The sequence below is a fragment of the Falco rusticolus genome, chromosome 9 (assembly GCF_015220075.1).
Source record: "Falco rusticolus isolate bFalRus1 chromosome 9, bFalRus1.pri, whole genome shotgun sequence".
Lineage (NCBI taxonomy): Eukaryota > Metazoa > Chordata > Aves > Falconiformes > Falconidae > Falco > Falco rusticolus.
In genome coordinates this window covers 10,409,498-10,421,199 of record NC_051195.1, presented here as the reverse complement: position 1 = coordinate 10,421,199, position 11,702 = coordinate 10,409,498, and the positions used below count along the sequence as shown (strand labels likewise).

The following is an 11,702-nucleotide window of genomic DNA, read 5'->3' as shown; positions in this document are numbered from 1 at the left end:
CTGCCGCCCCTGCTAATGGCGGCCGCGGGCTGGGCCCGTTCCCGGCACCGCCATCCGCCGCATAAGGTTGCTCCCAGCACAGCCGCGTTACCGACTCCCATCACCCGCCCCACCGACCCCCCCCGCCGCCCAGGTGTGGGCCGGGCCGCCCCCCCGCCGCGCACAGTGGTACCGCCGGCCTGTCACCGGCGGGGCGGCCCCGGCCCCGCCCCCCGCGCCCCGGCCTTAGCGGCGGCGGCGGCACCCGGCCCGCAGAGCGGCGGCGCGATGGCGGCGGGCACGGGCTCCGAGCGGCTCCGCGATGGCAGCTGCCACTTCCAGCGCTCCCGGCTCATCTGGATGATCGCCATCACCTTCGGCATGATCGTGCTCGGCGTAAGGAGCGAGCGGGGCGGGGAGGCGCGGCCCGCAGCAGCTCGGCTCCCCGGGGCCGAGGGACCGGCCGGGCCCCCCGCGGGTTTGCGGCGCCTGCCGCCGCGGCGGGGCTCGGGGAGCGCCGGGCTGGTGGAACGGGCTCCCCGGGTGGGCCCAGCCTCCTGGGGGGCGCCTTCTGCCAGAGACCGGGAGAGAGAGGACGCTAAAAACGCTGCCTTGGGCAGGGCAGGCTGGTGCGGCGGCTGCACTGGTCTGTGAAGGAAGTTGAGAGGAAAAACATAAAATAGGAGTACAGAGGAGGGGAAAAAACATCAAAGAAATTGAATTGAAGGCATTCAGTGAATAAACCCCATTGGACTGAATTCCGGAGCGAGGCGTGCAGGGTCCCTGGGCGCCATCCCAGCCACCGCGGTGCTGCGGCCCTCGCACGCTGGAGCCGCTTGTGCATCCCTGAAACCAGCTCCAGGGCAGCTATGGGTTGTATCAGTAAATAAGGTGCATTGACAAGGGATGGTTTTAGCTACAGACCGTGCTAACTGGTAGTGTTGTTGGAAAACAGACCAGTTCAGTTACCATGTTGTCTTAATTTCTAAAAATGGATGTCAGCTAAAATAGGTCAGATTATTGCAGTGATGGGATTAATGACAGTTTTGATGTATCTGACAAGTTTATGAAGGTCATCCATTAACTTCCACGTTGTAGTTTTTCTTCTGTTTGCATGGATTTTCTACACATAAGAACCACCACTGAAGAAATGACGGTCAAGGCAGGCCAAACAGCTCACAAAACAGCTTTCGGACTGTTTCAAGAAACAGAATGAGCTTTAAGCAAATTCCTTGTTTAAAGCCATCTTGCCACATCCTTGGCATAGCCAAATTTACATAGCTAGAAACTGCAACGGTGAAAAACACCAGAGGAAGGATAACTTCACTGTTTACCTTGTATCCCCAGTGGACTGAAGTGCACAGCTCACTGATGCCCTGCTTCTCCTCCACAGGTTGTTAAAATAAAGGTAGACAGTGAGTGATAAACATTGTGGACAAGTTAGCAACAGGAAAAATATCTGAACACTACGTGCATCTTTGGTTTTGGGCTTCGTGCTCAATTATTCTCTGTCCCCTGTTCAAAACAGAAGAAAATCTTAATACTTTCTTTTTTTAAGAGAACAGAGGAAAGACTTACCCCCTACAGATAAATAATTACTCCTCCTCCTCAGTCTAGTCAGATCAGTTACATCAGATTAACTTCTTCAGGACAGAGACAATGTATTTTTTGCTGCTGCTGTGTGTAATAGGTAATGAGCTTACAACTTAAATGCCACTTAATGTGCAGATATGCACTCCTGGTTCACAGATGGCAACCTTAAACTTGCCACTTCAGCATCTTTTATGTCAAGGAAAAGAAATTTTATAGGTTTGAATCTTTTTACATGTGCTTTAGAAAGCCAGTGATTGTGTTGAAGAATACGGGTCTTGGACAAGGTTAATGGAATGAAGGCGTTGAAATACTGTGAATAGATGAGCCCTAAATCATGTTTGACAGAAGCGGGGGTGAGGGGAGCAAAAAGAAAACTACTTGGAAGGGTACATTGATAATAATTCTACCCTGAAGTAACCTAACTCTCTTTTTTTTTTTTTTAAGTGGGTAACGCTTTGGCCTTCAACTATACCTTATAGTTATTTGGGAATATTTGGTAGCTTCCTTAATTATTTAGTGGAAAACCACCACAAATGGGTATGCTATGGGTAAGTTATATTTGACTGTGTAATTATTTTGCATCTCTCCTGTTGCCTGTCTCTGACTCTTCTGCTTAGTCTGTGTTAACAAGCTTTCCTGTAACCCAGTTAATTACATCTAAAGAGCTCTCCTTTCAAGCTCATTACAACTAAGGGTGTGGGGTAATAAGCATGTAGAAGACTAGACAGGCTAAGGCTAATATAAAAGTTAGAATTCAGCATTTGTGTTGTTATAGTGAGAAAGGGGGAAAAAATTAAGATCCTACTTTTGGAGACAGTTACTAGTCCATATATAAACTTCTATCTGTAACGCTTCCTAAAGTGTTTTTTTTGGCAAATTTTTACTCAAGTAGCTTAGTTCCTTCTGTAGGACTCTTCTTTTTCCAGCTTCAATTAAATAATGCTTTCTACCCTGCTACTAACTTCTCCCGATCCTGTCCCTGTGAGAAATGACCTGCTGGAAGAAATGGCATACTACTAAGTTTTGCTGGGTTACAAAACTTAGTATTTGTTATCTTAACAAAAGAGCTGGAGAACATTTCCTTGAAACCAGTCTCTCATTTCCTGTAAATACAGCAAGACTTTCTTGTTTTGTTTACCATGCATCGTGCAGAAGATAAGCCTTCATCTCTGCTAAGAGCATCTTTTTGCTTTAGCAACGCATTGAATTGATCTTAACTGAATATCCTGTGTTACTTTTTTAATAAAAAGCTTCCATATGAAAGTTTCTAGACCAAGTTTGAGTAATCAAGTCATATTATATTCTGATTCTATATACACAGGTTTCATATTCTGATTCTATATACACAGGTTTTTTCATAGAACTAAATCTAAACTCATCAGGACCGCTAAAAATACCTGTGTAAGTAAAAGGATAGATTTTGCGCACTTAAAGATTAACTTGTACTGCTTTCACAAAGCATTCTGCTTTTTGGTTTAAGTGCTGAAAGTTCTGGAAACATGCAGCAGATACTTGAAATAGCAGGTCAAGGCATATTGCAGAAGTTACAGTTCCTCTCATTTTCTCAGTGGACTTAAATTTCTTTTAAGAGCATGCATGGGGGTTTTTTTTCCAAGATAAAAAACACTCCTCACTTTCGAGGTTAAAGTGAGATGTTACTTCTGTGCTTCCAGTTTTACATTCTCTGTATAACACATCTTGGATACAACAGTCTTCTCCCTGATTTTCAACAAAATAAACCCTATTTTCTTTTTATCAGGTTCTGGGTATCCTGGTTGATTCACATAGTAGAAGCCTTCTACGGTGTTAAGTTATGCCAGTAAGTTGTTATCTCCCCTCACCCCAACAGAGGTTCTCTGGAAAGGATTTCTGATAGAAGCGATACAAGCTACCTACTGATTTCAGTGGTTCCCAGCAGCAATATTAATTCAGAGGACACTAATGAAATTCTTGCGGCAGTGATCATTTGCTGTCCACAAGAGTTTACTGGAAATTTTGCTGGTGGTTACTGCTGTACAGGGTGGCAAAAGCAAGGGACAGCAACTTGCAGAACTGGCAGCAGCAAACCTTGTCAGAGCTTGTCCGTCTGCCTGTGAACTCACTGCGTGCTGGGTAACACTGTGCCGCAGGAAGCGGAGGGAACAATAGGTGGTGTAGAAATAGTCTGATAACTCACAACTTCATCAGCTCTTACCTCATCAGAATTTTAAGACTGCTAATTACCTGCTTAAGCGATTACATCTATATTGTGAGAATACAATTGGACGTTTCTATTGGGGACTACTTAAGATCTCCTTGTATATGCAGGTTTGTGGGATAGAAGACTTTGACTAACCAGACTATAAAAGTAAAGCCAACTAAGTCTTATGTTAGGGTAGCAAATTGTTTGGAAAGCTATGCTGTCTGAACACATCGTCCTTCTGTTCATTTGAATTTTGTTTTTAATAATTCAGAAGAATGTAGGTACTTGTTTTCATGCTCTACAGAGTAGATGGCCAGTTCATTTGCCATTGTAAAAACAGTGGTTTTCAACTTCATTTAGTTCAGTGTACAGGTGTCACAGGCTTCTTTGGTAACATCGCTTGGACACAAAGGGATTTTGTTCCATGGAAAGCTATTTAAGGTGGCTCTCGAGATAGTAGAATATGGATGAACACTTTCTCTTCAGAATGGGAGTTAATAATAATTCTTTTACCAGGCTTCAGTCTTAAATTATGAAGCTTTAAAGTTAGAACTTCGATTCTGCAGATGGGTATATAGGCTTAAGGTGATTTTTTAAAGTTTTAGGGAACTAGATTACCCGTGAACATACCAAATGTGTGTATTGTAATGAGGTTTTACAGAATTTGCGTTACGGCCCATAAAAGCATCGTTTGCCTGCCTGTCACCATCTCTGCAGCCATACTTCTGTAGCTTACAAAACAGCCATACGTTAGCCTGGGCACCAAACACCCTGTACTGTCTACTGATGAAAAAGCAACGCCTACTTACGAACACCACAAAGGGGGCATGAGGAATAACTAGTGAGGAAGCAGATACAAATTGGTTAACAGTAGCACTGTCGCTGGCGGCTGGCCTGTATTTCTGTGTATGGTCTATTCAAGTAAGCTTGCTTTATATAAGCAGGTCAATTTCTTAAGCCCTGGTTTTCTAGTTTCTGCACTTATTTGGAAACACTGCAGCTGGGATTATTAAAAACATGTTTTCACAGCTGGTAAGAATTCAAGAGTGAACATTAAGAAATGTGTTAATTAACACTTGCTACAGAAGCATTTTGTATGTGTAGAGACTATGGAACAACAGCTGAACTGTTCTAGCAAAGGTCAGTAGAGGGAGCTCCCTTGTAAACTAATGAGTTGGAGCAGTTACGCTTGGCAATTGTGTACTGGAAATGTGAAATCTTCTGGTTTTGCTATCATGTTTATACATAGTCTTCTCTGACAAATCAGTATTTCTCAGAGAGGCGGAAAAAGTTATATTTTCTGTAATATACGGGAAAATTCCGATATGCTAAGTTAAAGCTAACTGGCAGAGGAAGGTCCCTTCTCATAAAACAAGTCTGGTGTCTTCAGCCCCTGTACCTGTATTTTTCTAGCCACAGATGCAGGTAACAGTGCTTCTCCACCCCGCATAGCACAGTAACTGTCAGGCCGCTTTGCCCTGCTGACATTCAGTCTACTTTCAGGGACTGTAGGCAACAAGAATTTATATACAGGCTTGTGTATTAAGATCAGCATTAATCTACTCTAATTTCTTTGCATATAAACCTCTAGGATAAGTCATTTCAAATAGCATCAGCTGAGATTGCAGTTCATATATTATTGAGGAAATTGTACGAATGAAATCTCTGAAAGAGCCTTTATTCAACAGATAGCTTGAAATCCACCAAAATCACAAGAACTGGTATGTTTAGTTAGTATGGGAAATAAGTCTCATTAGATTGAAATTCTAATCAAATATGATGTATCAGGGATTGGGAGAGATATCTAACCTTGCTTTGTAAGTGTCACAGTACAGTCTGCAAGACCCTAAGTGTTTTGACATATTTTATGCTTTTTGTTAATGTTACAGATCTAAAGGAATCACTGACCCGGCAATTCAGTTTCAATGGTTCATTCAGACACTTTTATTTGGGTATGCTTCCTTTGGTCTTCTGGTGTCTTACAAACCTTCAGCCAAGAAGCACTACTAGAAGGCAGTGAAAGAAGTCACTTCTCACATTCTTCATCCTCATCTTCCCAAAAACATCCTCACTTAGATGTCTAGGTGCTGTAATTAGCTAAATTACATTCCTGCTACCTGATGCAGTGCCCTTCTGCCCAAATAACTCTCTTCTTACTACTGAGACAATTATAATTCACAGCACCCTGTGGATAGTTCACTAGAAATTCAGCCCTTCAGCCTTGGCACTGGTAAAATTTAATCCCATTTATTATGCAAGAAGCCAAAAGTCGCTCCTCTACAGTTTTTGACATAGAGTGTATACTCTGTCACTGGAATGTCCTTGACACCTGGTAGCAGTGGTTGATAAATTACCTTTTCATGTGAAGGATTTTTCTTCTGCAACAGGGAGAGTTATTTACAGCCACAAGGCAACTTGCACCTGTTTCGTGATGTGATTTAAATTTACCTGTAGTTTTTTTATACAGGATGTTTTACTGGCTGCTGCTTTGTTGTTAGAGCCTGGTCTTTGTACTCTGTTTTGTCACCTTATTTTCTTTGACAAAGGACACACTACTGTATTGCTGCAGGCACATGAAAAAGACCAAGTTTCAGTTCAGGTTGAGGCGCAGTGATGAGCTTGGATACATAAAGCACTTCGACTTGGTTTAATACATGTGCCTTAAGTTTTATGCAGCACGACCTCATCTTTTGAATGAAGACTTCAGTTTTTGAGTTAGCATAGCATAAAGTAGTAATCCCGTAGGTTTGAGGGCAGCATTTCTAAGTAGTAATTTATTATCCAAGAAAAAATTAGCATTCCAAAATCTAGCTGAAAATTTTGTATTTGTGAATGAAATTGGATGTAGCAAGAAAACATAGACCACTGTTTCCCAGATGATGTCCTGAAATCTGTGGTTGAGAGACCATCTTAAGCACCCCTCAGAGCACTTCTGTATGTGTAGGGAGCCTTCTGTCAAACAGTCTTTTGCTTTTGAATATTTGAACAAGTTTAGCCTGTCTTGTTTTAGCACTTGAAAAAGTAATAACTATTTAAAATACTAACTATGGTGTGGGGAGGAGTTTTACCACACCACCTGTGATGCTGCTGTTCTGGAAGATAGGACGAGAAAAGGTGGTTCTTCCTCTCATGAAGAGCTCCACAAGGCGGTAACAAACTTACGCCTTGTGCAGCACCTACAAACTGTAACACTTCTGATGGAGAAGTCTTGCTCAAGCACAGGTACATTAAGTTCTTGCTTTTTAGGAGGCACTAAAAGCATGGAGAACTGAAGCGTTTGAAATGGTGGTTTGGTTTGGGTTATTTTTTTTTAATTATTGTTAAATGGTGAACTGGTAACATTAACATTTTGTAGAGAAGTAGAAATTCATGTTTAGTGGCTAGAAATCCAACAGGAATGTCAAGAGCCCAAGCTATGTGTTACTGTCTAACCTTGTATCTTAGTCTGTGACCCTGGAATAAAGATTTTAAAAAAGTAGTTTGGTTTTCTTTTGAATTTATCCTGGAAATAAATAAGCACACAAAATATATAAGCATCGCTTTTACAGCGGTATTGTTATTCATCCTTGGAACATACAGGATCAGCTGGCTGTGTGCTTTCTAGAGTAAGGCCCACAGAAGTCTGGTTTCTACCTGTTTCTAACAGAGCGAGGTAGCCCTGTGACTTGTCTACAAAAACAAACCCACTAACCTCCACGGCACTAAAACATGCATAGGTATGATACTTTGTGCTTCAAGGTGAACTCTGAGTGTGTAACGAGCATTAACTTCAGAATGTGAAGGGATAAATGGACTAACTTCGGTTCAATATTTTCATGATAGCATCCCTGTATAGAAAAAAAGCCGTAATGATGCCGAGGCTAGTTAAATACTTCGGAAAGGTGGTAAAAGACTTTTTTCTTCTTAATAGGCATTTTTCTCAGTTCTTGTTTCCCACTATTCACTTTCCATCAGCGAAGCTGTAGATAAGGCCAGAACTATGACACTAGCTTTCCCACCCAGGTGTTCTGCGTGCTGAATGTGTCAGGCTCACCTTCACAGCTCCTCCGCGAGGGCTGGGGAACAGCTATGGATAAATCACGGCTCCGACAAGCTAACTGCTAGAGTCAACTTAATTGGAAGGGCTTCCTTTTAGAAAGCTGATGGTAAAAGCTTCCTCAGTGCAGCCCAAGGAAGCTATAAAAGTAAAAAAAAAAGCGGCAGTCACTTTATAACTGCCTCAATTCAAAAACATTTCCAAGTTAGAACAACTGTTAGCCAGATACTGGCATCAGCAGAATTTTTTGAAGCCTCGCTGGAGGTTGGTTGGTGGGTGTTTGGTTTTTTAGCTTCACCGATCTCAAGCTCTCTTTTCTGGAGGTTGTTGTGAACTGCTTGCCACAGTTCTTAGAGATGGCATTACATTGATTACATTGTATTTGTCTACCTTCAAACATTTTCTCTTCCCTACCCTTGCCTGGCAGCAGTTCAGTTTTCCAACTTGGTTAAAGAAAAAAAACAAACCCCAAGGTATTTACTCTCAGTGTCTGTCCCAGAGCTGTAAGCAGCTTCTGAGGTTTGTGAAGCCCACGAGATCCCCAACTCCAAACCTGAGGAGCACGGGGTAAGCACTGCTGACTAGCCATGAGGAAAAGAAAAACCTGCAGAATGACAAGATGGACAGTAACACCAAGATACCATTTCTGAGTGTTTGTTTATAGTGTCCCTAATGCGGCGCAAAATAAGCATACCATAGTGTACAAGGCTATGGTTACAAAAAGCCAGCAGAAGTATGAGCCAGGCCTGTGACTCACTGAGCCCATAAAGAGACATACATTCACGGGGGAACAGGCTCTTCGGAAGCAGCAGTGCTGGCTACAGCAGGCATAAGCATTTCTCCAGGCCACCCGAACAGGGACCATAAAGGAAGGCTCTTAACCACCTAGAGCAGTTCTTTCCACTGCAATCAAAATACCTTTCCACAACAAAAGGGGAGAGCAACAGAAGTGTACCTTCACATTCAGCTCAAACACCCGACCCACCCGGCTTGCCAAAAGAAAACACTTGCAAATGTTAGTACTTGACTGTAAAAAAAAAATTCAAAATTCAAAATGTTACTTCCCACCAAAAGAAAACCAAATGAAACTTACAGAAGGGCTTTTACTATTCAAGACCACCACTAAATAAGGTAAATCACCGAGAAAGCTAAGCTGACATTGAGAAAGGTCTTTCAGGACAGACATTCCTGCTGACTAGGCTGTTGACAGCACTGAAGAGAAAACCTGTTCAGCCATCTATTTCAAATTGAAAACATAAGGAAAACCCACCTCGGTATGAGAGCCGACGCACAAAACTGGGTATGCTTTTGCTAATAAAGTAGATGCCAAGAAAATGTATAACAGTGCCTGTTTTTTCTAGGCATATACAAAAAAGTTGTTATTTATTTGACCTGCATCAGTAATCAAAAGGAATTATTTCATACAGGTCACAAATAACGGCATTGCTTACAACAGCGCTTTCATGCTGTGTTTGCTCGGTGGCTTCGTTGCAGGAGAAAACACAAAGAACCCGCCCAGATCCATTTTCACCTTTCAGTCATAATACACGGGAATATGTGGAAATGAGCGTAATTATTTCTTAAAGTAAGGCGAGTAATCCAGATCAGCCCGTTTGGCAGATCACGGCTCAGATCAAGCTCTGCTGATGTGAAGCTGGGCCATGAAATGCAGCATCAGCTCAGCAGCTTTGCCAAGCCTGAACAGAGGCGGCGAGATGCCTCCCAGCTGGTTCCAAGAAACTTCTCAAGCCCTAAGGGCTGCAGCTCATTTTTGCAAGGGAGCAACGAAAAACCTCCCTTAGGAGCACACGTTGTCTTGCTTTGCCTCTCTGTCGTGCTGACCTAGATTTTTCTAAACGTGACAGGAGTCAACTGGGCCAGCCTTTGGAAATACCCATGGGGTAGTTAATTACGGACATTTAATTTGCCCAGCAGCTGGTCCCCTGAAGAGCAACAGAGCCCAGTTAAAGCTGAGGGAACAGCCTCCTTGACCATTGGCAGAGTCTGAAGGACACTTCCCCACCATAGGCAAGGGCTTTGAAGTCCAACAGTCTGCTGCTTGTGGGCATTCTGGCACCATCTCCGAGGCGGGTGGCAGAAACTGCAGAGCCCCCCCCCCCCCCCAACTACAGTAGATTTTAGAGGAACGTGTTACGGAAAGCAGCTGCTAGGTCACCGATTGTAAAGTTTTCAGGTAAATGACCTTTGCAAAAAAAAAAAAAAAAAAAACAAAACCACAAAAACCACCAACACAACCAACCAAGGAGCTAATGCAGTAATGTTTCCATGAATGAGAAAATCTGAACTACTTCCTTCTGTATTTATTCCTCATGTTTGAATAGGGAGAGGGGATCATCAATTCCTTTTTTTTTTTTTAATTACAGTACTGTTGTATATGAGCCTTCGTTAATGAGGCTGCCAGTCTCACCGCTATTTACTAGACTACACAGTTTAAGAAATCCTTTGCTTTTACGCTTGTTAATTAATTATAAGCTTGCACATTTGTATTCCCCTGCCTCCCAGCAGGTGATCTCCACATACAAAATAAAGAGGTATTTCTAGAAGGTTTGTTTTAGTGACTCCACTCAGTTGGGAACTGAATGAAAACTTCTGGCATACAGCTGACAGCCTACACATTCTGTTTATCTTCTCAGCAACACACTTATTCAGACCGGTGCCTGTATGCAAGGCACACGGCTCAAAAAATTGTCACGTTTGTCAAAAGGAAAATAAATAATAATTAAAAAAACCTCAAACATCAACATTTGTTGTTGTCAAACCTCTATTGTCACTCTTCAGAGGAGAAGTAATAATACGACACAATCCACACACAATACTAGACCTTACGAGGCCCCTACCACCCCAAACATAAACTACAACATGTGCACAGCTGGGGAGGAGAAGAGGAGAGGCATAAAGAACACCGCTGTATCATTTATCAGTGTTCTTCAAGACTGCTCTCTCAAAGAAAAAACTCTTAGGTGCCCCTTGAGGGAATAGACAGGGAGAACATACCAAGTTTAGAAACCACACAAGGTAAAATATCCCTCTGAAAACACCACAGACAATTATCAAAAGGACAACAGCAGGCAAACAACACCCTTCTCCACAAATTTCAGAAGTGTGAAAGATTTAAAACTTCATAGCTACAGGACTAGGGAAAAAAAAAACAAATAGAAGTACCTGCATTTAGAAGAGCTCGCAGACATGAGCAGCAGAGCTGAACCCCTCCAACAGCACACCCCTCCTGCCCGGGGCAGGGCAAGCCCCTCATATCCTTCCTGGGGATGCACTCAGCTGTGGCTGGTCAGGCTCTTCCTTTCTTCACAGAGAGCACCTGTATGGGCTTAGGCAGCTGGTTATTGTCAGTGGTCATTATTGATTTACTTCAAAACGTTCATATTTTATTAGAATGTTTTCCAACAACAGCCCTCGATTTTTTTCTGCAGCTTTATTTTGCATCAATCGATCGATCGATCAATGAAGTGCTTTTGAACAATGGGAAAGCCATCAGCTCAGGAAGGCATGATGTTCAGAAGGATTCCCCCTCTGTTGGCACATAGCAAAAAGTTAGGATCATATGAAAACAGAAGTTTGCAATTGACCGAAACTCTGCAAACTTCAATATCCTATACATGGCATGCTGCTTACAGCTAAATGAACAGCAAAGGTGGCAGGAGAACCAAGGCCATCAAATAAATGACTGGCAGGAATTACAGCCCGACCCTAGCATCTTGCAATTCCCTTTTCCCATCACTAAACCCCACGCCTAGGTCTGCAGCTAACAGAAGTGTGATACAGCACGTCAAACGCACTGACGGTGTTTTGGGAGGGGAAGAAGGAACGCACGCCCCTAAACCTACCGAAAGCAGCAGGGTAGGTGGCAGGGCCACCCGTGGGGACGTGCCACCT

The 11,702-nt window shown here is 42.9% G+C and overlaps 1 protein-coding gene across 1 annotated transcript; it reads left to right on the top strand.

Moving 5' to 3' along the window:
* Window positions 1–7,232, top strand: TMEM254 (transmembrane protein 254). Its single transcript, XM_037399754.1, has 4 exons — window positions 1–375; window positions 2,017–2,120; window positions 3,332–3,391; window positions 5,644–7,232. The coding sequence occupies exons 1-4, from the start codon at window positions 16–18 to the stop codon at window positions 5,762–5,764; spliced, it is 645 nt and encodes a 214-aa protein (XP_037255651.1). The 5' UTR covers window positions 1–15; the 3' UTR covers window positions 5,765–7,232.
* Window positions 7,233–11,702: the final 4,470 nt, after the last annotated feature.